This window comes from Oncorhynchus mykiss, chromosome 27 (genome assembly GCF_057628025.1).
Source record: "Oncorhynchus mykiss isolate SJ-2025 chromosome 27, ASM5762802v1, whole genome shotgun sequence".
Classification (NCBI taxonomy): Eukaryota; Metazoa; Chordata; class Actinopteri; order Salmoniformes; family Salmonidae; genus Oncorhynchus; species Oncorhynchus mykiss.
In genome coordinates this window covers 23,474,522-23,501,961 of record NC_143048.1, presented here as the reverse complement: position 1 = coordinate 23,501,961, position 27,440 = coordinate 23,474,522, and the positions used below count along the sequence as shown (strand labels likewise).

Genomic DNA, 27,440 nt, shown 5'->3' with positions numbered 1-27,440 from the left:
ATCATTAGTCATTTAGGTCAACATTGGATCATTCAGAGATCCTCACTGAACTTCTGGAGAGAGTTTGCTGCACTGAAAGTAAAGGGGCTGAATAATTTTGCACACCCAATTTTTCCGTTTTTGAATTGTTCAAAACGTTTGAAATATCCAATAAATGTCGTTCCACTTCATGATTGTGTCCCACTTGTTGTTGATTCTTCACAAAAAAATACAGTTTTATATCTTTATGTTTGAAGCCTGAAATGTGGCAAAAGGTCGCAAAGTTCAAGGGGGCCGAATACTTTCGCAAGGCACTGTAAGTGAAGTGTGTGCTTGGTACTGCTGGGTGCTGGCCATGGTCAGAAGGAGTTAACTAACAAGACTGACTGAGGCCTGCTCTGCTTGCTGCAGGAATGTCCTGTGGTTCCCAGTTCACTGCCACCACACTTAGCTGGCTCCCACTGAAGATATAATGGGTGAGATTTTTCCGTTGGATGTGTATAAAGAGAGAGGGGGCTAGTTAAGGAGTGAGAGATAAGGGAAAAACCCGTCTAGGGGTGTTCAGATGGAGAGAGAGAATGCAAAAGGGATCTATAGAACTGGGAAATTAGAATAAGAGCTGAAGAGGAAGAGGGAGAGCTAGGTGGTGTGGGTGAGGGAGAAGGAAAGCGAGAGTGTCTGGCGTTTATGGATAGCAGATGTGGCGCTGTGGGGTTTTGGCAGGGGCCAAGCACGCCTGAATCCCGCACCGGCTGGGTGGCACCGGGGTGAGAGGGAGGTCACTGCACCGCAGCACACAGCCCATAAAACACAGAGAGGGAGAGAAAGCCTGGGCCTCACACACCAGCCTGGGACTCCAAGGCTGTGAGGGTGAGCCAGTCACACTCACAAACACTATACATTCTTAGGTTGAGAAAAAACAATGATCTCTTAGACCTGGGATTTTAAAATTGGCCTGAGGTACTGCAAATGAGGTACAGCAAGGGGTCCACAATTGTGAAAAAAAATATTTTATGAATATCGCTAGCTGCAACAGAATACATACCATTGTGGATACAATTTGTATTTGTCTGTGTCCAGTATGAAGGACGTAATAGGTATTTTTATGAGTCAATGCTAACTAGCGTTAGCGCAATGGCTACAAGTTTACAGGAAAAGTTAGCATGCTAGCTATTCCTTTGATCCAACTCTGAGGATGTAGATAAAGGGCTTCCTTGACAAATTTTTGAACTATCCCTTTAATATGGAGGAAATTAGAGTTATTGGTGCTAATTGCAGGGGTTTTTCTGTATGGACAATTCTTAGGCTGGCCGTCTAAGTGGTAATTTAGTTGACACTGAAAAACAGTTTGTGTCAACTTCAACAACCAAAACCAGATAGGAAGCATGCAGAAAAGATATTGAACTATATATATTTTTTATTAATACCATCTTTGAGAACACACAATCAAAATAAAAGCTAGACAGTCAGGGATAATATATATTTTTTTAATTAAACAGGCATTCAGGCCACATACCCATTGATTTTATTATAATGTTTGAGCAGAAGAACATAGCCTTTCGAATGGCAAAATGCATAGAATTGCAGGAAATTTGCTTTAAAACTGCTACATTTTCTCTCAGCTCCATGCCAAACTGTAGAATTGGCGAAAATTTGTTTTACAACATCAAAATGCTCTCTACGCCGACAAGATAACTTTCCCGTTCTAGTTAATAGACTACGTTAGAGTGAACTCTGGAGACGTCAAAATAATGAAACTATCTACCAAAAATGTTCATTTAAGGGTTACGGTATAGGCAGGCATAAGCTAAGGAAAACAAACACAATTTCATTTTATCGATGGCAATTTGAATGCAGAGATACCGTGACAAGATCCTGAGGCCTATTGTCGTGCCATTCATTCACTGCTATCACCTTGTGTTTCAGCATGATAATGGAAGCTGAAAATGTCCCAGTTCTTCCATGGCCTGCATACTCACCAGACATATCACCAATTGAGCATGTTTGGGATGCTCCGGATCGATGTGTATGACAGCGTGTTACAGTTCCCGCCAGTATCCAGCAACTTCACAAAGCCATTGAAGAGGAGTGGGACAACATTCCACAGGCCACAATCAACAGCCTGATCAACTCTATCAGAAGGAGATGTGTGGCGCTGCATGAGGCAAATGGTGGTCATACCAGATACTGAATGGTTTTCTGATCCACGCCCCTTCTTTTTTTAAGGTATTTGTGACCAACAGATGCATATCTGTATTCCCAGTCATGTGAAATCCATAGATTAGGGCCTAATGAATTTATTTCAATTGACTGATTTCCTTATATGAACTGTAACTCAGTAAAATCTTTGAAGTTGTTGCATGTTGCATTTATATTTTTGTTCAGTATATTATTATTTTTTCATAACAGATGATGGGAGTCCCTGGGTCGCCGGTTTGCCTGGGCGGGGGTCCCTGGGTCGCCGGTTTGCCTGGGCGGGGGTCCCTGGGTCGCCGGTTTGCCTGGGCGGGGGTCCCTGGTTCGCCAGTTTGCCTGGGCGGGTGTCCCTGGGTCGCCGGTTTGCCTGGGCGGGGGTCCCTGGGAAAGAAAAGTTTGAAAACCCCATTCTTAGACCACTAGAAATCTAGTAAACTCATAAATGATCAGTACATCAAACAGTTAAGTAATGACACAGATTTCTTATGTCAAATGGATCAGTAATGTTCCCTCAGTGGTAGGTTCTCCATACAGTGAAACATATCATTTGATAATGTGGGTAGACTGGGAATGTTCAGCCACACCATAGCTCTGTATTGAACTCATGGCAGGATTGTTACAGCGATGCTAGAAAGTAGGCCAACCACATGTGGTCTGACCCATTCTTACACTGTCTATTTTCTTATTATCAATCCATCCTCAACACTTTAACATTGCGAACATACCAGAGGGCTAGGGCTGATAGAGGATCACACCGGACACATCTCTTACCTCACACTACCACTCTCACCATTAAGATATCACAATGTCTTATCATAAATCCTGTATTTCCCCCCGATTGAATATACTCTCCCAAACTTTTCTATCACCTCACACTTTATTTTGCTCTTTCCTTTACGATATCCCACCCTCTCTTTCTTGTTCCCCTTCTTTCTCCCCCTTAGCCTGGTCTTGACTCCCTGGTTCCTGGGGCCTGGCCAAGGCGTGTGTCCCTGGAGGAGCCAGCAAGGAGATGGAGAGAGGGGGCAGCGAGGGGGCGAAGAGACAGGCTCCAAAACCACAGCTGCAGCAGTCTTTCCTTCCCTTCCTCTCTCTCTCTCCTGTCCTCTTTCCCTTCCCTTCACGTTGTAAGGAACTGGCCTGGCACACTCCCCAGCTCTGCCATTAATCAGGGAGTGAGGGGTAGTTCAACGTGTGTGTGTGTGTGTGTGTGTGTGTGTGTGTGTGTGTGTGTGTGTGTGTGTGTGTGTGTGTGTGTGTGTGTGTGTGTGTGTGTGTGTGTGGGTGTGTGTGTGTGTGCGCACATGTGGCTGAATGTGTGTGTTTATGCGTATGTTTGTGTGTGCTGATAGAGAGCTGGATGGAATGGGGGTGATGGTACAGAGACCAGGACCTCCCAACAAAGCTGAAGAGTTCACCCAGCGAGCGAAAGGGAGGGAGGCTGACAGACAAAAAGCCTGGTGTACAGATTGTGACTGCCAGTGAGAGACAGAGGACGAGCTAGATGATCTACAGAGAGGCAGAGATGGTCCAGGCCTTTCCCTATGTACATGACCTACATTCTTCAGGCAGAGAAGTGATGGGACTGTCTGTTATCCCCAGAATGACTCTTCTGCCCAAGACCAACATAACATTTTAAATACCTTTCACGAACACTTTGAGAATGTTCATGTGTGTGCAGCAGAGTGCAAATCAGGGACAAGACGCAAGTGTGTACGACAGGTAAGAAAGTACAGACATCATTATACAGGGACAGTTCCCTGAAGGAAAGCAGTTCATACAAAGTCCATGAGACCCCCCCCCCCCCCCCCCCTCCAGTCCATGCCCCTCCGCCCTCCCTGTTCTATTCCCTCCCCTCCCTCCCCCTCCCTCTCCAGTCCATGCCCCTCCGCCCTCCCTGTTCAACTCCCCTCCCCTCCCTCACCCTCATGTCCATGCCCCTCCGCCCTCCCTCTTCAACTCCCCTCCCCTCCCTCCCCCTCCAGTCCATGCCCCTCCGCCCTCCCTGTTCAACTCCCTCACCTCCCTCCCCCTCCAGTCCATGCCCCTCCGCCCTCCCTGTTCAACTCCCTCACCTCCCTCCCCCTCCAGTCCATGCCCCTCCGCCCTCCCTCTTCAACTCCCCTCCCCTCCCTCCAGTCCATGCCCCTCCGCCCTCCCTCTTCAACTCCCCTCCCTCCCCCCTCATCCTCCAGTCCATGCCCCTCTGCCCTCCCTCTTCAACTCCCCTCCCCTCCCTCCAGTCCATGCCCCTCCGCCCTCCCTCTTCAACTCCCCTCCCTCCCCCCTCATCCTCCAGTCCATGCCCCTCCGCCCTCCCTCTTCAACTCCCCTCCCTCCTCCTCATCCTCCAGTCCATGCCCCTCCGCCCTCCCTCTTCAACTCCCCTCCCTCCCCCCTCATCCTCCAGTCCATGCCCCTCCGCCCTCCCTCTTCAACTCCCCTCCCCTCCCCTCCCTCCAGTCCATGCCCCTCCGCCCTCCCTCTTCAACTCCCCTCCCTCCCCCCTCATCCTCCAGTCCATGCCCCTCCGCCCTCCCTCTTCAACTCCCCTCCCTCCCCCTCATCCTCCAGTCCATGCCCCTCCGCCCTCCCTCTTCAACTCCCCTCCCTCCCCCCTCATCCTCCAGTCCATGCCCCTCCCCCCTCTCTTCCCTGATTATCCAGGTGGGAGTGAAATGTGAAGAAAAAAAAACACTTCCAACCTGCTCACCCCCCAACGGGCCTCCCAGAATGCCTATCTGCTGACATCACTAAGCACAGACCTGGCAAGCCAATCTCTTTCCTGCTCTGTTCTGCTCTCCCCTTTCCTCTTGCTCTCGCTAGCGCTCCCTGCTTCCTGCCCTCATGATGTCACACACCATATGGTTTTCAGCGAGTATCAAGCCGGAAAATAGATTTAGTCAGCCGAGAGAAAAGGAGGGGGGTGGAGCGGGTGTGTGGTGTACGTAGGACACTGAAAACAAAAGTTTGCTCTGTTAGTGGAAGGTAAAAGGAGAGGAGGAGGAGAAGAAGAGGGGGTGAGAAGGAGAGGGTGAGAGGTAGTGGGGGTTTGAACTAGAGGGGGTGAGAAGGAAGAGGAGGTGAGAAGGGAAGGGCTATGCTGTGTGAGGCTAATGAGGACCAGAGACCACTCAGCGGACAGCCATGTGCACCACAGACACCCAGCAGGCTGGCCTGCTTACACACGCACGCACGCACGCACGCACGCACACACGCGCACACACACACACACACACACACACACACACACACACACACACACACACACACACACACACACACACACACACACACACACACACACACACACACACACACACACACACACACACACACACACACACACACACACACTCATTGGGATTACCAATATACTCCCCCTGCATGATGATCCACAGGAACCAACAAACTGTAGGTGCTGGAGCAGCCCTGAGGGACAGGACTGGCAGCTGCACACCTCTGGAGCTACCCCAACCAACACTTCCACCTTGAGTGATAAACGTATCAAACGTATATGTTATGATAAACATACATTTTCACACATCTGCAGTATGATTTGCAGAGATATTTCAATGCCACCAATTTACTCTTACCATAGCCATTTCTCTGAGACGTGAATCCCTACTATGCCTGTATTATCATAACTCATCCATGAGTATTTCTAATCTGGATTTTTTTATGGCAAGATAATTGCTCACCACAGACAGAGGGTGAACTAGAATAGCGACCAAACAACACACAACAGCTCAGGACATTCAAATGACATGCCTTGCACGCCTATCCTCTAAAACTGTCGCAAAGCTGCTCATTACATTGACTTAAGAGAAGGGTGTGATTCAATGTTGAGCCTACCGTTCAATCTCTGGTGTAGGGTTGGTTCTCCAGGGGGAGTGCATTTGATAAGGACCGTGGAGAGAAAAATAGAGAAAGTGGGAGAGAAAGACCCTTGGAAGGTTGGACTGGGAGCAGAGTGACGATAGATTCATCTGGTCTTGGTGTCTGGTGTAGGGCGGTGGGGTGCTAACTGCTAAGATGGCTGCAGGCGAACCATTCTATCTCCTGGTCCCTCCCGCTCTGCTCTGCTCTGCTCTGTACTGTCTTGACTGCAGCAGGCCACCTGCCAGACAATAATGGAGCAATAATAACTTGATTGGAATGTTATTAGTCACTCTGAGCGCAAATTGAAACAAGGTGCTCTGAGCCTTGGAGGGCTGGCGCCCTCGTATCTCCTCCTCACAACTGTCTGCAAAAAATTCCTAACTCATGTTAGGTCTACATCCATCCAAGTTGATCCAACCCTGCTCTAAAAACACACACACACAAACACAAAATTGCAGCCCTGACACAGTCGTAAATACACTGAGTGCACAAACATTAGGAACACCTGCTCTTTCCATGACATAGAGTGAAGTGCCTTTGAACAGGGTATGGTAGTAGGTGCTAGGCGCACCGGTTTGAGTATGTCAAGAACTGTAACACTGCTGGGTTTTTCACACTCAACATTTTCCCGTGTGTATCAAGAATGGTCCACCACCCAAAGGACATCCAGCCAACTTGACACAACTGTGGGGAGCATTGGCATCAACATGGGCCAGTATCCCTGTGGAAAGCTTTTGACACCTTGTAGAATCCATGCCCTGACAAATTGAATCTGTTCTGAGGGCAAAAGAGGTTGCAACTCAATATTATTAAGGTGACCCTGGAGGAAGTGGCTATGTATTCTGCATACACTCTCTCTCTCTGTCTCTCTCCCTCTCTCTCTCTCTCTCCCGCTCTCTCTCTCTCTCTCTCTCTCTCTCTCTGTTTTGTGTTCCAGCTCAGCACTCCTCAAACACAGTCCTTAATTCAATCATTGCTTACACCAGCAATTTGGAAGCTTTCTCAGTTCATTATGAGTTCAATGTTTTAGATTTGTCGCACACCAGATTATGGTAAATTGTGTTTTAAAAAACTGAAGTTAAATGTCCAGTGCAGGCCTCTGGAGAGTGCTTGACATCTCAGATAAGGCCCTATCTGGGAAGACCACTGTTATATCCAGACAGAGAGAGAAGAGAGGGGAGGGAAGAGAGAAGTGTACTTTAGGTCTACCTAACCAAATCAGCCAAAGTAGGAAGAGAAGTGAGAAACGTAATGTTGGCCTACCCAACAACCCACTTTTTTTGACAGTCTTGTTTTTTCTTATGCTGTGATATTCAGTACAAATACTAATGTGTTTTACAACCAAAACAAAACAACAACATTTGAATTAATAAAATGGTGTATTCCCATGTTATATTATTGTACTATACTATGAAAATGTATCGAAGCTCTCTCACAGATCCTTAGATGGCCCATATCCTTGTCTGGTTCCATTCTGCCCACCACTGTGACTGAGGTTATCAACAGTTCATCATGGGAACCTGGAAGTGAGAGACAATACCTCCTATCCTCTCTCTCCTCTCCACCAAGCTAGGCCCGAGGCCTCGAGTGACTTTGACCACTCTAATGAAACAGCAGCCAGCAGCATCTTGAACTTGGATAATACCAAGAGGAAGACCCTGGATCAGAAGATTGTCAGCTGCTATTGTGATTGAAATACCACAACACACGTTGGCTGAGACATGAATAGGCTTCTGCCCGGTAAGTGCCCTACTAAATCAACATCTTTTGTCTAAAGAGCAGCAACAAGATAATGACGGTGAAATAATCAGGGATCCGTCCAGTGGTGTTCATAATAACCTGTAGCAGCTCTTATCATATTGACATGGTGTTGGTCAGACAATGGGAGGATTGGGTGTTGGAGGGAGCAGTCACAATCCACAGCAAGGCCTATAGAATCTTCTATAGGGAACGGTTGAGTCGTTGTGATCATAAAAGATAAGACTGATTGAAACTCACTTTCAGTGACTCACTGATTGACCAAAATAACTAAATCGACTTAATCAAATGTCTTATGGAAACCTTGTTGATTTCTGTCATGTACAGTAAATATGTATTTTAGACACCTGCTAAATATTTGGTAGTTAGCACTATCAAATGAGAAGTTTAGACTCATGCATTTACAAACAAGTTGACATATAATTTCCTGTTCAAAATAACTGATTGTCTAAAATAGACAGGATATGTAAATATGAACAAAATATTAACCTCAATGTATCTGATTTTAATAATCCACCTAATTTTGCAAAAAAAGGTCATGTTTTTGGTACAGTTTTAGATAATTTCTAAATGATGGATTATATAGATAGTTAAAAGTATTGTGCCCATGTTTGTGTCATTATTAAGGGGAATAAATGACATCACAATAAAAAGTTTTGGAACAAATTATGACTGGTACCGGTATGGTTTTGTGTGCTTTACTGATGGGTTGATCTGTTCTATGCGAAATCCATTGAGGTTGCCCCATTACACTGGCATGTCTGGTAATACAGTGAATCTGACAGAAAATGTTCACATACAGCTTGGAGTATGGAGAAAGTATATACACTGAAAAAACAAAGCAATAGTGTAATATGGATTTTTCATCATTCCAAACATAATATAAGCACAAAGTGCAAATGAACTGGTTTAGCAGTGAATAACGGTACCTTTACGCAACGAAGGCTGCTGCTGCTGCGCATTACATCCTAGAATGCCAACCATTGGGTGTCGCTGTGGGCGCATCCACCCGGCCATAAACCTTGGTCTGATCGGACCCCGACCAAATCTGAAGAGGTGTCTGATATAGTACTATAGCACGTGAGAAATTAAAGAGTGTGCGGGACAGAGAGAACGGGCGAGCAGTGATAGAGAACAGGAGAAAGCACGGAAGAGGTTGCTAATAGCACGGAATTTTGGGCGAGTGAGCGTGGAAGTCTGGATGGGGGAATCCCGAGGAGGAGAACTCACAAACGGCCACGACACCAGACATGAGTCCGAGGTGGGTAAATGACAGATGTGAGAGAGATAGAGAGAGCGCGATGCCCTCCACTAGCCTCATGCATATTGACATCCCGTCTGGATACTTACTGCGACTTTAGGTGCATTTAGTCAGTGAAGGCAATAGGCTATAAAATCTCTCCTACTTAAGTATATTTTTATAAACTTTTTTTTAAACATTTGTCTGACAGCTGGCAAGTATAGACTACATTTACGCGTCAGAAACTGGCATGTTATATCGCATTTTTAAAACGTTATATTATCGTGAGGTTGCTTAAAACAAAATCTCTCGTGAGCATCTCTAGGCCTATCTGAAAAAATCTATTGAAGACAAGTTACATTTTTTTCTTGGAATGAGAGAGGAAACATGCCTTAGTAATTCAAAATAATATTGTTAACTTATTAAGATGTTCGCGATAAGGGCAAAAGGCCCATTCGCAGTGACAACTAACAGAAAGATTGAATAATTAGTAGCCAAAGATTGTATACATATAGTCAATTGATAGAAAAAAAATATTTGACATATGCTCAGCTTCTAAAAGTTGTACAACTGATGTAAATGACAAAAGCTGGTTGAGAGAGATTTCACGATTTTCAGACTGTCAGCCAATAGTGCAAATATAACTGTGTACTAAAAATAGCAACGCCTAGGCTAAAATAATTTGTTATTGTACAAACATGATCAATTTCAGAAGTGTGTACTACTGTGTGTGGAACACTAAATTACTATAGGTCTGAAAACAAAAACAAACCTGCATAAAAGCCCTAAACAACCCTAACAGCTTCATTATGAATATATTGTAATTATTTTGAGCTAATTTACAGTACAATTTATGTGTACACTTAATCACCTGTTACTGCGTATATATTTAGCCTACCAAAAACATAGAGGTACCTTTTCCGTTCCAAAATAGGCCCACGTTTTACGCACGGAAAAACGTTTACGCTCGAAAACAAATAAGGCCAATGACTACACCACTAGGTTACTATATAGTGCATGGTTGCAGGATTACCTTATAGTTAGTTATATTTGATGGATGGATAAAAATATCAGGGGACAGAGTTCTGCTCCTCCCCGCCCACCTCTGTCAGCGCGCCGAGTCTCGCAGGATATGGGCTGTGGCAGTTTACTTACTGTAAACTCTTGTCTGCTTGTCTTTACGTAACCAGGTGAGACTCGTTAGGCCTTGGGCTACAAACACTTGACACCAAACTCTAATGATGAGGTGGCTCTAAGTTAGCCAATGGGGGTAGACTGTAGAACTGTCACATCCGTATAGGATATCAAAGGTTCACTCACTAGGACTAGTACACAATTTTACTAGGACTAGTACACATTTTAAGCACTATCATAAGATTAACCTTATCAGTAGGTTTAATTGAAATATCCATTAACTAAAAGGTGTTATAGATCAGTTTCAGTCAAATGGCATATGAATAAACCAGCCATCATCTATCGGTGTGTAGGCTATTTCCTCATAGTCTAATTGTTGACAATATGCATTTTTGTTACGGGTCTCATATGTCTCCAAACTTCAGTTCAGTGTAGGACTGCAGTGGGCCGTGTGATATACAATAAAGACCTGTCTCTTTAAGACGAAGCCGCGATGTGTTGTGAAGTTCAAGTGGGGGTCAGTTGAAGTTCCTGCCCTCGAGTTTACCTTTTAGTTTTATTAAAGACTGACATCACATGGGGCGCTAAAACACTTAGGGTGCATAGAGGCTCCATTATCATCCCCGCGCACGTTATTGCCTCGAAACAAAAAAAAATGCCGAGGAAATTACAAAATAAAATAGGAGGAAACTGATGCTGTACTAAGCACGTATTTTTTTATAGGAAGGGGTGAGAAAGAGAGGGAGTGGGGAGGGGCAGGGAGAGCGAGAGAGAGTGAGTACGAAGAGAGTAACAAGAAATTCATAGCAATTAATAATAAAAAGAGTTGGCAGTCGTGCTTGGAAAACTGGCATGGTTTTTGGAGGCTGGCAGTTCAAAGTTGAAACGTCAGAAATTACTCCAAAAGACTGTTGAGATGATCATTAAGGGAGACTTAGATCGGATGGCAGAAGAGATCGGGCATCCAGGTAACGTTTCAATACCAGCTTTTTAAAGTCCAGCACAGCTACAGATCAGGCAACATTATTGAGACCAATATTTAACTTTTTAGCGATCTTTATGTGAACATACGGGGTTTATCGCGCGTTTAGTGTTTGGTTAATTTGTGTGTCTTTTTTAAAGCAAAACATAATCGCGTTTTCCTAATTTTGCGATGGAACCTCTTAGTCTATATATTTTTGTTTGTAAAAAGAAATGTTTGCCTATGTGAGGTATCTTTTGTTTAATTCAAACATTCTCATTTCCACTTTACCAAACTACGAATATCCTACATAACTGTATCATGCTAATAAATGGATCACTGGACTAAATTCTGTAAAGCTACAACAAGGTAAGATTTCTGTTGGATTATTTGTTGTGAAGTAGGTTTAGCCTAAATGTCACCTATTGCCATCAGATGGTTGTGTAGTTTTCTAGTTGTATACAGAAAACAGTGTAGTTAAGTCTCTGGGTGTTCAGCATGATTCCTCATCCTCAGTCAGAGGTAGGGTGATGCGGTGGGTCTCGGTGCAGAGTTCACACCCCACCACCGTGCAGCTATAGATCACAGCTCGCCCTAGCATCGGACTAATGAAGGGTTCATGGCGCTTCTCATGGAGTTGATTTCATTTTAGGGAGAGCGATGATTGCTTTATCTTCTGTACCTGTTCTGTTCCTCTCCCAACCCCTCTGTACCTTTATATGACAACATTTAAGTGCTGTCGTTTATTTAAACGTTCTGTTTAGATAAACGACAGCACTTAAATGTACAGAGAGTGTATGAAATACAATTAATCCATCAAAAAAATATTGACAACACGTTACGCATGTAGGCCTTTGTCATAGGCAATCACTAATCTACAGTTATTTCGATTAAATGTAGGGCTGCTTGAATTTCCCTTTCTACATTGTTTGTGGAGGGGATTTGGTGTAGACTCATGTGGTTATCTGACTGAGATAACGATGGTGATTTGTATAATGCGAGGACAAGATTACAAGAGTAGGGATGAGAGAAGGCGAGATTTAGGATACCTAAATCATGTATATCATGTTAAAATTGTTTTGTTGTTGTGGAAAATGTATCCTATCTTTTAAAGAAAATATGCCTATAAACCTGAATAACAAATTACTTCTCAAATGGTCAATTTCTTAATACACGACGTATTTATTAAGACATGTTGTAAAGGTCTATAGCCTAATGGACGTATTGAGTATACATATCATTACATTTTCTAAAAAAGTTGACAGGGCTCAGGAGTAGGCGAGTATATTTTGTTAAAAGGACTTTGAGTTTGTAGGCCTATAGGCCTACTTCTCCTCTTGGTGTGTATTCAATCAAATCTAATGATTTAGTTAAGACATGGTTGCATAAAACTAGACTTATCTTTTACAACTTTACAAACTACTGCAGGCAAAATATAGTTTTAAAAATGAGGCACATTTTTAAGTAAGTATTGTTGGCTTTTCTTATACAAGTTAGTAGTGACAAGGAAACTAACAGCAAAAACCATTATAAAAAAAATACACAAATATTTTTTGAGAAACCATTTTTCTCTGTCCATCGATAGGCATTGAGTACTTTGATTTGGTTTTTGAGACATCGCTATAACAATTATGGTAATAAGGTATCTTTTGTCAATTTGACAACTGCTATCACTGTGGCTCTGAGAAAGAGGCACATTTAATAACGGGGGATCGTGTGAACATGTCTACGGCGGGATTATGAAAGGACATCTGGGGGTCTGTATTCTAGAGAGACGAGGCGCGCAACTCGGGAGTTTCAGCTGAGTGTCTCATTTGAAATGCCCCTTATAAGGAAGTCAACGACAGAGCGAATCAAATTCATATCCAAGATAAAGGCGTAGTTGCGTTGATAAGGTGACAGACTCATTTTGGCGGCTGTGTCTAAACATCTAAACTCACTTATCTAGCCTTCTGACTATAGAGGAAGTGTAAAATGCAAATGTCTCTGGCCTTGTCTAAAATCAAACAATGTCGATATAATTCGAGCCATCTCTCTGCACTGTTTAGGCTAAGCGCAGGACACCCAGCCCTTAGGCTACTTATAAAGCCTCAAGTGTGGTTTTCATTAAATAAGGTTTCATGCTCTACTGCTTTTATACAACCCATTCACAAAAATATCCTGCTACGTAAGGCCTTATAAGCTATAGAGCTCAGCGGCTCACAGATTTTCCTTGTGGTTTGACAGGGTTCATGCTATGCCAGTAAACAAAATAACAACTGCAATGATAGATAGTATTTTACAGCATGAAAACAAACGGTTTAGCTATTTCCCCAAATGTTCGTTTTTTACTCGAAACATTCATTTAGAATAGACTAAATAAAGCATGCATTAAACACAATTAGCATTTAATTTGCTATCATTAAGTAGATATGTTTTTCTTTGCAACGTTCATTTATTATTATGTGCCTTAAATAGACCATTCTCAAACGAAAAAAGACTACACTGATGTCCCAGATCAATATTGTTGTGTAGGAAGTTGCTCTAATTAATACCAGAATCTGGAATTTTTGCATAAACATGGTAAACCTACATGCATACAAAGTCGTTCCCTGTAAATCAGACAGGCAGAAGGAGTGGATAGGACGTGTGGAGTGTGTTCTTAACCTAGAGTAGACCCTCTCAGTCTAAACCCAGCCTCACCCCCATACCAGAGCAGTGACAACTCAGACACGACACAGGTATCATGGATTCCAAACTGTCCAAAAGATGACTATAAGGGTGACTTTCACGAAGTCACCCTTATACCAAATCTAGCATTCACCTATAACCAACCACTCGGGAAACAAATCATGGTGCAGGAAAATATTCAGAATGTACATAACAGACACAAGAACCTTCAATATCCACTTACTGTTTAATCATATTCCAAAAGGTCACTCATTGTGACCTCTTTTTCAAATGATTTAAAAACATGTGTAATAATTGAGAATTAACAATTAACAAAAATATGAAAAATAAAGTAGCCTCATCCTATATCGTGCAGGTTAATGATATTTGAATAATGAATATAAACTTGCAATGAGATGCTTCTCTCACAGTTTTAAAACGTTTGATTGGCTCAGTGGATTTGAGGGCTGTCTTTGATAGGCTGACAGGAGGATACAATAGCCTAACTGTTAATGCTTGATGCTCAGACAAAGTTTTTAATACATTATTTATTTTGGTAACACTTCCTTCTCTTTCAACAAGAGAAAAAGCACAATGTGCATATTACACAAATTCTACAGATATGACAGACAGTTTATTCGTGTATTCTAACTGAATGATCACGCTAATAATATTTCATTCTAATACATTTTTTCACCCCACAATTAATATTTTCTTCAAATAACGGATTTTAATGTGTTAACATTTAACATTTTATTTTTGCAATTGATATATCCAAACGATGCAGAAAATGACAACCCCGCCTTTATGCATAGGTTACAAGCGGATTCACGTTGATTTTTCATGCACCTGCAAGAGAAACAGGGACTTAGTGGTGGAGGCCGGTGCGCTGCCGCGTGCAAGGTTATTTTTTATCTAGCTGTTTAGACCATGGATCATTTGTGTGTCTGTGTGTGCGTGCGTGCGTGCCTGTCTGTAGCGTACATGTGTGATATGATAACGATTTCATAAAACATCCGAGTAAGATAGCAATCAAACAAACGGAAACGAACCTAAGCAAAGTAAAGCATAATTGTGCCATACATGCAAGCCCACTCTCGTGCGTTGAACAGATGCGCTTGTAAATTTGACAGTGTTTCCAGATTATTATTATTTTTTTGTATATAAATATATGCCTGCTATTTTTTTCTGCTCTACCTTTGAAACATTTAAGTAAAACCCTATTTAGTAATTGATGGCTGCCATCCCATAAGGTGGTGGTATGTTTGTCGAATCGCGTAAAGGGGACAGAGTAGCCTAGATCTCTGTTTCATGCTGCTTTTTATTCTCTCAGGCCATGTATAGCCTGCTGTGACAGAATAAAAGTGTATGGTGCACTCCCATTCACCCTGGGGAAACATCCGCGCCTGTCTGTCCCAACCTAATGCGTAAAAGCCTATGAGGGCTAAGCTTTACGCACAGAGCACCAATCGAGTAGCGCAGTGCTCAGATATATGCCTGAAATTCTTTGCGCTGTTAATGTATAACTTATCAATCGCTCTGAATATCAATTTTCATATGAGCCATATTGAATTACCTGTTCCTTTTCTTTGATTTGCTCCTCTTACTGTGGAATGTCTAGTAAAATATGACCCGGGAGAAATTAAAGACCGCGGCGTTTAAGAGAGCAGCAGTGGAAACCTGTAAATGGTTAGGTTATGGGTTTTATTGCACCAAAACGAGACCATGTTTTAAATGGCTAAGTTACTTTTGGGTAATGCTAAACATATATCAACACAACTACACAGAAAACTCCTTAAGACTGAGGTGTGTCTTTAAATGATAGGAATGGAAGGCTATGAGACAGCCAGGGTATAAAACTCTGTATAAGAACCAGATGAACTGCTTTTCTTTAGATGGATCCCTTGATATGTTTATGTGTGGTGTGCAGTGGGCTTGCAGGGCCTGGTTGTGGGTAGAATAGTGTCTTAAGGAGGGCTCAGTAGGTAATTAAATGTCCGCTTGAAATCTCATGCTTCCCTTTCCCTCTGACTGGGGGCTTATAGTCAATGAAATAAACAATAAGATGATGAACTTATGTCAGGAAGACCACGGTCGGACATATTTATTCAGTTGCTTGTTTCCCATCAGCGAGACCAAGCCCTTAGGGACAGTTACAAACTGTTTCATCTCACCAGTAAAGTATCCTCAGACACCAATGTTTGAACAATGCATCCTACTAAATTTGTTCAGTTAATAATGTTTACTTAAGCCTTAGTACAACAATACACAACTTTTGAGTGTGTGTTAGAGTGAGTGTGTGTGTGTGTGTGTACATTGGTATGCGAGAAGCATGTGTGTGCACATTAGAATCCCAGAGTTCATCTCAAGTTAAACCATTGGACCTTCTCATTTTGTCTTGATTTACACCCTGTGTGATCAGAGTTCCTTATATGACTGGGCCGAATGGGAGCTCAAAGACACATCTTATTTTGGACTCGTCTTCTGCCTCCACAGGTTTATACCTGCTGTTCATCATACTTGCAAAATAGTCACTCTCTGCTTTGTTTAAAACACTGCACACCCCACCGTTGGATTTTCTTTATGGAAGCCGGCAACAAGAAAACATATCCATATCTGTATCTCTCTCTCTCTCTCTCTCTCTCTCTCTCTCTCTCTCTCTCTCTCTCTCTCTCTCTCTCTTTCTTAGCATTTCAGTTTAGGAAGTGAATGTGTACACTTGAGTTTCTGATAATGACAAAATCTTCAACTGCTGCTCAGCTATAGCAATAGCTCACTTTTATAGAGCGACTCCTACGTGTGCTGCCTTTACTGTAAACTGAAGCCAATCTGTTCGCTTTTCCTTACATGGAATCAATACAATTAATCGAAACTAAGTTAAGTAAGGGGATACAGTGGCATAGTTCAGCTATTAGCAGGGCAGTCAATTCAGGGCAGTCAATGATGGCAGTCAATTCAGGAAGTGATTTTAATTTCAAAATCAAAAATTGATAAGAAACAAATGCTTCTACTCCTCAGTTTATTGGGAAGCCTTTGAAAATGAATGCGTTTAATTTTGTAATTTTTAAAAATTGTTATTTAACTTTACTTCCTGAATTGACTGCCCTAAATTCAAATTGAAGATTGAGATGTCTGGCGGTAGTAGATTTTAGTTCACTTTAATTATTTTTTATATTCAGATGGCAAATTAGACCCTTGCCAGCAATGAGATTACATTTTATGTATGAAAAATACATTTGTTTTACATGTCTCACCTAAATAGATAAAAAGAAGACAAAAACTAATGGGAGAATGTACCACAATGTCATGCAAACATATTAGAAAATATTTGAAAAACATGTATAGTAGATATTAACTGACTGTGGACTGATACTACTGGCACTGCATGACGTTTACAGATATCTGCTGTTTTAGGTGGCGGTCTGACGACGATGCTCCATGCCATGGAAGTCCCAAGTCATGCTAGGCACCTCCTCCTGCAACTCAACACCCAGCGCACCAAGGGCTTCCTGTGTGATGTCATCATCGTGGTGCAGAACGCGTTGTTCCGAGCCCACAAGAACATTCTGGCCGCCAGCAGCCTCTACCTGAAGTCCCTGGTCGTCCATGACAACCTCATCAACCTAGACCATGAGATGGTGAGTCCCGGGGTGTTCCGGGTCATTCTAGACTACATCTACACGGGCCGCCTGACCGAAGGAGACCCCAGCTCTCCAACAGAGCCCAACCTGGGGGCCGTGCTGGCTGCAGCTAGCTATCTGCAGCTACTGGACTTAGTGGCGTTGTGTAAGAAGAAGCTGAGGAGAAATGAGAAGTACCCTCTCCGCCCCACTCCTGCATTTTTGCGCTATGGGAAGATGGGCCCCAATAGTTTGGGTTTAGGGGGAGGGGGCAGGTATCGGGTGTCCACCCCTGTTATTCAGTCCTGCTACCCAGGTGGAGTTGGGAACACCCACACGCCCCGAGCCCCACCACTAGAGGAGCTGTCGCTGCACCCCCATGCCACCCATGCAGGGGAGTTGTATGCCCCCACCTCCTCTCAGGGCCCTCAGGTGTTCCCCTCCACACCCTCAGCCCTGCCTGCCCAGCCCAGCCTGCGCCCAGCTCACTCTGACAGGAACTGCTCCCCCATCTATGGCCTGGACCTCTCCAAGAAGAGTCCCAACTCCCAGTCCCAGAACACGCCCTCCCACCCCCACCTGGCTCATGCCCTGCCCCACAACGATGAGGATCGGGAGGGGGGGCTGAGCAGCCGCACTAGCCCCATGCTGGGGGCCAACGGCGGGGCCTACCCCACAGAAAAGATGGAAACGGCTGATCAGGCTGGGTCTCTCCCTCTTCACTCCTACCCCCACCTCAACCAGCCCCTCGGGCCCCACCTGCCCCACCTCCACCGCTCCAGCTCCCAAGGTCCAGACCACTACCCCTGCCCCCCCAGCCCTGACACCCCCACAGAGGCTGGAGAGCCCAGCAGGGAGGTGGGCAACATCTACCGCTGGGTGAAGCATGAGCCACTGTCATACACAGCTGAAGATGAAGAAGAAGATGAGGATGAGGAGGAAGGGGGTCGAAACGGAGACCAAGACCATCAGCATCACAACCACCATCATAAGGCAGGGGAGGAAAGCGATGATCGCTACCGTAGGGTGGGCTGTGACGGGGAGGATGAGAAGAGTGGGTCAGGCAGTGAGGAGACAGGCAGTAGTGAGGGTCGACCATCACCCACAGGGGCCATGGGAAGGTTCCACCTACCCTACGAGCCTGAGAGCTTTGGGGACAACCTGTATGTGTGCATCCCCTGTGACAAGGGCTTCCCCAGCTCTGAGCAGCTCAACGCCCATGTGGAGACCCACACAGAGGAGGAGCTGTACTCTGGAGGGGAGATGGGTAGCAGCAACAGCAACCCCAAAAACAACAGCAGCAACAGCAACGGTAATGGCAGCCTGGGCAGCCTGTCCTACCTGGAGGGGAAGTCCAGCCAGAGCCTGACTCCTGGGGTCCTGGGGGAGATCATCAGACCCTATCGCTGTAACTCCTGTGAGAAGTCCTACAAGGACCCGGCCACGCTGCGCCAGCACGAGAAGACCCACTGGCTCACAAGGCCCTACCCTTGCAGTATCTGTGGCAAGAAGTTCACCCAGCGCGGCACCATGACCCGCCACATGCGCAGCCACCTGGGACTCAAGCCCTTTGCATGCGACCACTGTGGCATGCGCTTCACCCGCCAGTACCGCCTCACAGAGCACATGCGCATCCACTCCGGGGAGAAGCCCTACGAGTGTCAGGTGTGCGGGGGCAAGTTCGCCCAGCAGCGCAACCTCATCAGCCACATGAAGATGCACAGCAGTGGGGGGGCCGGAGGAGCTCTGACGGCCGACGGAAAGCTAAAGCTAGACTTTGCGGAAGGGATCTACCCCCTGAGTAAATACGCAGCAGAGCACCTGGGGCTGAAGCAGGAGAAGGCCTCAGAGCTACTGGCAGAGCATGCCATGGAGAGCCTGTTCCCGCTGTCCAAACTGGCAGCAGAACACCTGCGCCTCAACCACCATGACAAGATGGATGTCCTGGGGATCCAGGCCCTGCCCCCTCCCCCAGGGTCCCTCTCTGACTCCCACTCCCGTATCATTGACCGCTACTCCCCCAGCTAAGATGGCCTTGGCTACCAAACAGTCCTGTGGGCACACAACTTAACTTACAGTATTCTAACGTCATTCACCTCAACTTCATCAGTATCTGCACCTCAGACTAAGGCCAATACCTGGACTAAAGAATGCCCACAAACTGTGTAGACTCCTATAAGTGCCTTTCTTTCCAAAGTTTGCATTATATGCATTTCAAAAACCTTCCTAGAAGAACTGTGATATTTCTATTATATTTTGACCAAGGAATACTCACTCAAAACAGTGTAGTATTTATCTATATGTAAACACGTTTTTTTTTAAAATTAAACCACCGAGCCAAAAACAAATTGAGAACCAAAAAGCAATTGTTTTTATTTATTTTTTTGTGCGTTATGATAAACCAAAGAAACTGTTGCAAGAAAGTGTTGCAATCAGACCCTAAACCTGTGTACTAAATGTACTATTGTACTATTACTGTTGTAAATGTATATAAAATGGAAAAAAGCACATATGGACATGATTCAGGGCTCCTGTCCAGAACTGAAAGGAACGCTGCACAAAAGAAAAAGCCAAACCTTTGGGATTTGCAAGTGATTGGAACACTTCATTTCATTTTTGGGGTACTGGATGTCCTCTGTATCTTCCTATTCAGTTGTACCCCATGCTCCAGATGTTCTAGTCATGAGGGAGTGAATAACGGAAGACAGCTTTCGCTCCGCCATTTAAGTCAAGTGATCTATGCTTTGTTTTTCCACCGTTTTTACGTACTTCATGATCATGATGTTGTGTACAGAGAGACTCATATTAAATAATAGTAGCTTACTGACTCTTACACCCAGTGCCATAACCCTTTGAACCCATAACCTCTCTTTTGACTTGCATCCCAGTGCCTTCAAATTGTTATTGAAAAGTAGCGAGGAGCACAACCCTGTGATCTCACAACTGGGACGCATCATGGTGCATACCCAACTGATGACACGCCAATCCTTCTCCATGGCTTGGTGGTGTGGAGTGTAGACTAAGCATGGGTGTTTGCCTGTGACATTGTGTAATATTTACAACGGTGGGTGCAGCTGTACAACTCACCAGAGGAGAGCACAGAGAGGCCACCCAAGTCAGTGCCGAGAGGCTAGAGTCAATTACCACCAATCAGTCACTATCAATAGCAGCAATTCCCTCTGACACAGATGAAGAATCAGGACTGACAATTGTCCCATACTGCAGATAAATAACCACTTTAAAACCTTTTGACCACCCCCATGTAGTCTCAACTCTGTCTGAGAGACAGAGGGCCGTGCTATCATTGACAGGCCAAAGTGACTGCTCCGCTGCTGACTTAATACACACACGTTCACACACACACAGGGACTGGGAGCTGCTAATGTGACGACGTTGTGAACATGAGAGCTGGGCGCTAGCTGCCTCTGACAGTGCTCTGCTCGTGGTGCGGCGGCAGGCCGGGCTGTCGGTGTGGGTGAACAGCACAGCCCAGCTGCTGCCCTCCCAGTCTTCCAATAATCCCTGTGAAATCTCACATTCTCCCTGACAATTCACACTGTCTGTCGGCCTGACGGCCCATTTCATGCCTGCCATCCAGCCCCTCTGATCCACACCATGACTAGACATCCGAGCACTGCCGAGCCGAGTCCTACCATCTGCCCTTCCATGCTTCCCTGCCTCTCTGCTAAGCAGGCTATCAAACATGGCACAATACAGTACAGTAGCATGTCTGAATATCAACTACCTAGTTCCTTTAGAAAACAATGAGCACTTATGGTTTTGGGGTTGAAGGCACTTATTGTTTTGCAATTTAAAAAATGTATATATTCCAAGGAGCATGCTGGCTTTTTCTTTTTCTACGTTGTCGGACCTTGTGTCAGATTGGAGTTTGTTGACCACTATAGTGCCAATGCCAACCTCAGTAGGTTAATGTGAAGACTAAAGCCATGAATGCACTGTGATAGACTTAGTGAATCTTAAAACCTTAGCTTGGAGACTGAGACAGTAAGCCCTAGTATTGTGGGATTGTATTAATGTACAACATTCATTGAAGGGCTTTATTCTGTAGCATAATGAGCATATCAAGGTGTGTTTTTCTGTCCCATATTTTCTTTCTCTTTCTTTAGATTTTGAACCAAAGCAAAGTGAAACTGGTGCTTACCTCAGGACTGAACCCAGCATGGGGACGCAACACTTTAGCTACACAGCAATCAACCAACCAAACACACACGTACACACTTAGATACAAGCAGATACACACATTTTTATTTTATTTTGAGGGGACAATAGTCCTGTGTTAAACTTGTGGTTATTTCATGGTTATGAGATGTCTTACAATTTTGTTGATAACATGTGATATTAACATTTTCTGCTTTTATCTTAATATTTTGTGTAAATGTTCCTTTTTTACTGCCCTCAAAGAGGCTTTGTGTGGTTCAGACCAATGACATTATCTTAATAAGGAAAAGTCAAGCTGGTGATCTTCTTTAATTCAACAGAATATACAAATGTACATGTTGATAGGGCTTGTAAGACAAGACGTAAGGCAATACCTCTGGTTCCAAAGAAACATATAAACACTCTATGTGAGTTAAGTCTTTTATTTTTCACCCGAAGCCTTAATGTTTAGTGACGTGTTTGGTTGCACACCAGGAGTGATGTATTTCTCAGTGTTTCCCTAAACAGATAAACAGTGGCTGGGCTCTGAGTGGGTGAAAGCTATAGCCTGAAGATGTTTTTCTCTGGACGGGGTTTGTGAGCAGATGATGATGATACTCAGACTAAAGCTGTGTGGGTATTCATACCACAAACACACTTTAAGCTAGCTTGTTTCCAGCCTACGTGGAACACAAAAATCCACACTTGTCTCCAAAGTTAATTTAGAAAATAGTCTCCAGCTGTTTTGTTATAAGAAAATAAACTAGTTTAAATGACAGGGGCAGTGGACAATTTCAATCTTCTATTTATCATGGCAGTATGAGGTTGGACCACAGACATGTGAAGTCCCATAGACAAGAGGTAACAGCCCATTTGAAGTGGATGTCAATGGTGGGAATATACATCTCTCCTGCTCATTCTCTCTCTCATTCATTAGTTCAATCTCACTGAAAGTCTATCTCCCACTTTCCTTGTTGTGCACCGTTAAAACAAGAAAGAATGTGTTTCCACTGACACTCCGAATCTGTACAGGAAGAGAAAGCAGGATAATGTTCAGCGTTACTGTTCTGAAATGACCCTTTATATAAAGGGAAAGGGGGATACCTAGACAGTTGTACAACTGAATGCCTTCAACTGAAATGTGTCTTCCGCATTTAACCCAACCTCTCTGAATCAGAGAGGTACGGGGCGCTGCCTTAATCGACATCCACGTCTTCGGCGCCCGGTAAAGATGGGTTAACTGCCTTGCTCAGGGGCAGGGGGGCCGTGTGTGTGTGTGCGTGCGTGCGAGCAAGTTTAAAGGGAGAAGTGTTGGATTGTCTGTTTGTGTCCACATGTTATTTGAGTATATGAATGGCTGTTAATGTATGCTCTGGGAATAGTTGTGGTGTGAAGGAGAGGAGAGGTGTGGAGGAGCAGAAAGTGAACTCTTGGCTGGGCTTTAGTGTTGAGCAGGATGTGCAGTGTGTTTCTGCTTGTGGACCGATAGAGACACAGATGGAGATAGGGAGGGAGAGGAGCATGGAGAGCTCAGCAGGGTGGACATGAGCCCATTGTTTAAATATGAAAGACTGATCTTACTTCTAAACCTCTCCATTCAGAAAACGTTAAGAGCCTCCCTATCTTCTTTTTCCCCTCTTCCTTCCTTCCTTCCTTTCTTTTTTTCCTTTTTTTTAAAGGGGAGGAAACCCCTGTCCACTCTTATATTGTACAGTGCTGTTCTTACTGTGCTCTACTTCCAGAAAGGTCCAATGCAGCCGGTTTTATTTAAATATTACCATTTTGGAGTAACAATTAAGTACCTAACTGTGATTGTTTTGAATCAAAATGGTAGAAAAAAAAGCTTCTTAGCGAAGAGCAATTTCTCAAACAAGTCTGTCTGGGAGGGGTCTGAGTGGGGAGGGGAAAACTGAAAACTAGCTGTTATTGGCAGAGAGGTTTGGGAACTCTCTTTCTTATTGGTCTGTTAACTAATTTAGGCTGGCCAAAACTCCACCCCATACAGCTCTTACACCAAAAGGGCATTCTCATCATTTTCACAATTTCACAGTATTATTCCAACCGGATAGTGTGAGAATATATATATATAAAACACAGGAAAATCACGATTTTGACTGCACTGATCTCTTAACAACCACTTTCATAAGCTTATTACCAAAGAAAACATCACACTTTGTGGTGTACTTTTAGCACAACCAGTTCAGAAGAGGGCTCTCTATGACATAACTGGTTAGGAAAAAGAAGAGCAGCCTCCCTCCATATCACCACTATTACAGTTGACATTTACTATACAATGTGTGCCAAGAGAACGTTAGCATTTTGTTGACCGTGACTAGGGCTCAATACAAGACAGGAGAAAAATAAAGCTCTGTCAGTTTTAATGCAGAGACAATCTTTTCATAATTATTTTATTGGGATATTCTGTGCCTCATTCGTGCCTTGCAGACCGACTTTGCCTTATTAGAAAAACAAGCAATGTTGATACTAGCATTCAATGCAGACTTGTTGTAACTTTTCTGGTCAATGTTCATATTGAGGTTTTCATTTTTTTACTCCTGTGATTTTTTGGGGGGAATCTTATGAACTCATGAAACATGTATAGGTATTTGAACCCTAAGCCTGATCCATATGTCAACTATTATGAAATAACCCTGCAGTACATTAGATTATCTAAATTACTCTGATGTCTGGTGTGCATCTGCTGAGTGACCACAATGCACCTGTCCATCTGTGTTATTTCTCTGCTGTTCCCACAGTGGACCTGTTTGAATTAGAAGGGAGGGAGAGAATTGACACTTTCAACGGTCTTTATTACAAGCAGCTGCTTTCCTCCATTTATTCCCCCAAACTGCACTTTTCTGGAGAAATCATTGAATTATGATTTGTATTACCCTCGCGACCCCCTCGCCTTTCCTCTCCCACGTTGCTTCCTCCTTTTCCTCCTTTTTCTTCCTCCGTCTCTCCCCGATCCAACCACTGGCCTCCCACTTATCCTTCCCTCATTACTTCAAAGCACTGCTTTCCCTTCACCTCTCTGTCTGTCTCCCGCTCTCTTCTTGACACTCAGCACGAACCACTAGCCCACGCCGCCAACCCTCCTCTCTACTCCTCCTTCCCTACGCCTCCTCTCTCCCATGATCAAGTCATTTCCAGCTGTTTTTCCTGCTGAAGAAGACAGTTGTCTAAATGTTTACGCAAACAACTACTTTCTTTTTCTTAACACCCTGATCAAGTTCCAAAATTAACTTCAAGGCATGTGTTACAATACTGAGGATGACGGGCCAAATACAACATTTGATGACGTTATTATGTACTTGCTTTCAAGTCAGGAAGTGTATTACAAAGGCAGATAAAATAGCATTATTATTGAGGAAATGCAGGATACTATGAGAAGGAAATGTTCAGGGGGAAATATGCTAAGAAAGATGCCAGTAAAGTAAACATGAGTGGATGAAATTGCACAATTAAACCGCACCACAGCTCCACCAGCCAAGTCATCTGTTGAGATGGAGAGGGAGAGAAAGAAAGAGAGAGAGAGAAAGAAAGAGAGAGAAATAAATAATGAGAGAGTTAAAGTACCAGTCATAGCATAAGTAAACAACAGCTGCTGTATCGTCAGGTTTTCATGTTGGCGTCTCAGTCTGGGTGCCCTCTGCATTGGTTTCTTCTTACCAGGCCTTCAAATCATCAATCAGTCTCCCCATGATAGAAACAGACAGTCTTTGTTGAAGCAGAGGAGAGTGGTGTGGCTAGTGGCTGCCCCATGTCTTCTTCAGTATGTTTTGCTTGGAGCGTTCTGTCTCCACCAGGCAGTGAAATAGTCAGACCGCAGACCTGATCAACAGACAAGACAGATTTAAGTGGACACCATTTAATCTAGAATATCATATTGCCGTTTCTCAAGGCTTGACTCTAATGATATTATTCATTTACGGTACTTCTCCTAAAGTACCCCGTTTCGGATCTAACCCGGGGTCTAATAGTAATGTATGAGTACACACGTACACACGTACACACACACGCACACGCACACACACACACACACACACACACACACACACACACACACTTGGATGGCAGACTGCCCTGTCACTGTTCAGGACTGGCTGTTCCAGATTAGGTCAGATTTAATTAGGCTTCCCTGCTCCTTTTGGAGTGTCAGTTCTTGTAGAAAAAGTCACTACTAAAGAATAGGCAATGTTACTGACGGCCTGAAATGAACACACACTGAGACGCCTGCCAGAATGTCACAGAGGGTACACACACACTCCCCATTTATATCACGCATGCACACACACGCGCGCGCACACACACACACACACACACACACACACACACAACCAATTTGATCCCATATAGAAATGTGGATTTACTGAGGTGATTGAGGTGGAAATATAATTTGAATTTGTGGTTACAGAGAAGGAAAGTTCAACAGGCCTGTAGACTGAGTAGGGAAAGGGGAAGACAGGCACTAAACAGTAAAACTTCACCAATTTACATCAGATATTATTCTGGTTTTTCCAGGAAGATAATGTAATTTAATTTAACAAGCACACCAGTATTTTTTTATTTGATTCATTTAAAATATTTCAGTTTTTTCAAGCGCTTTCTTGAAAATAAAAACCAAGGGTTTGAATACAAAGCAATGAACAAAAAACCAAACAGTATTTTTCTATGTTACATTTTCAATATTGTTCTTATTTTGCATTAGTGAAATGAATGTATTTATTGCATGTCTAAATATGTTTTATAGGTAATTGTTTTGTGTGTAAATTTCAATTGTGGGATATTATCATTATTTTCTTTAATTTTGATAAGGCTTTTATTTGTTTTAAGCCATTGTGAAAATGTTATGTTTTTGTTTGTTTCTATACTCAAAATCAACTTGGCAATAAAAATGAATTGCGTAATGGTTTCACAAAGCGTCTGTCTTGTCACTTTATTTTTCTTGTCACTTTTAAGGAATGAATCCATCCACATCAATAAGATTGTCTTTCAGCACCAGACTCAATTAAATCCATAGTAAATAATATCTGAATTGTAGAGCAGTTCACATTTAAAGGTCACTTCCAATTGCGCCGACATATGCAGCGTTTACTGCGAATGCACGGAAATGTTGCCTTTAATCGTCAGTCTCTTCAGAGCTACAGATTGAATAGAGCCCCTAGTGTTGTGTTGAAGAGTTTCACCCCATTTTGCCAGACAGTGGCAGCTCACACAACGCAGTCTGTGATTCGGCTTCCATCAAATACCTGAGATGAGTGAGATAGCTATTTTACCTTCCGAAAGACAAATAAAGAAAAGTACAGCTTTTATCACCTGCGATGGAAATATTTCATTGAGATTTCACTGAATGTCAATGATGATTACCGTATCTTTTCTAATGCATTCTGAAATAAAGACCCATGGAACAGAGACAAGAACCTCATGTGGAAGAAAGAATTTCAGCAGAATCCCATGCATCGTATTAGGTCCACATGCAACACTGAACAGATCAATTACCCTGTCAGCAAGAGCAAGAGCAGCCAGAGACACACACCATGTGTGCACGTTTCCTGATACACTATTCAACAGCATGTGAAATCATTGTATAATTTACATACATATCTGGATATGGATCCATAGCCAGCACCTTGCTGCGACTTGCTTCGTGACACGGAAAGAAATGTAAAAGAGAGAACGCTGTACCTGAAATCTATAGCTCTACTTGCGCCACCACCTTCACATTCAACAAATAGGAACATTATGACACAGAACATAGACACCGTCAGTGCCACAAAATAATCTCTATTCAAATACATACATTCACTATAAACTGTAATGCAAACTGTAATGCTCTTTGGTGTGATTTCATTGGGAAGCT

General features: G+C 43.6%; 1 protein-coding gene and 1 long non-coding RNA gene across 6 annotated transcripts; one reads left to right on the top strand and one right to left on the bottom strand.

Annotated features, from left to right (window-relative positions):
* Nucleotides 1-2,424: 2,424 nt before the first annotated feature.
* LOC149971280 (uncharacterized) lies at nucleotides 2,425-10,198 on the bottom strand. Its single transcript, XR_016492457.1, has 4 exons — nucleotides 10,089-10,198; nucleotides 6,031-6,295; nucleotides 5,546-5,665; nucleotides 2,425-2,556 (listed from the first exon to the last, which is right to left on the bottom strand). It is a non-coding gene; the product is annotated as an uncharacterized LOC149971280 (long non-coding RNA).
* Nucleotides 8,516-26,499, top strand: LOC110507779 (hypermethylated in cancer 1 protein). Of its 5 annotated transcripts, none has more exons than XM_021588011.3 (2): nucleotides 8,516-9,076; nucleotides 17,214-26,499. In XM_021588011.3, the coding sequence occupies exon 2, from the start codon at nucleotides 17,231-17,233 to the stop codon at nucleotides 19,445-19,447; it is 2,217 nt and encodes a 738-aa protein (XP_021443686.1). In that variant the 5' UTR covers nucleotides 8,516-9,076; nucleotides 17,214-17,230; the 3' UTR covers nucleotides 19,448-26,499. The 5 variants fall into 5 exon arrangements, with proteins under 5 accessions (XP_021443686.1, XP_021443684.1, XP_036820558.1 ...); XM_021588009.3 differs by having other exon boundaries at nucleotides 8,840-9,076; nucleotides 17,198-26,499; XM_036964663.2 differs by having other exon boundaries at nucleotides 9,062-11,519.
* The last annotated feature ends 941 nt before the right edge of the window (nucleotides 26,500-27,440 follow it).

Excerpts from the sequence above, each read along its gene's own strand:
- LOC110507779 (XM_021588009.3), top strand. The coding sequence starts at position 9,017 with ATGGGGGAATCCCGAGGAGGAGAACTCACAAACGGCCACGACACCAGA. Across the intron at positions 9,077-17,197 it reads ACACCAGACATGAGTCCGAG|ATATCTGCTGTTTTAGGTGG; the intron begins GTGGGTAAATGA and ends TGACGTTTACAG.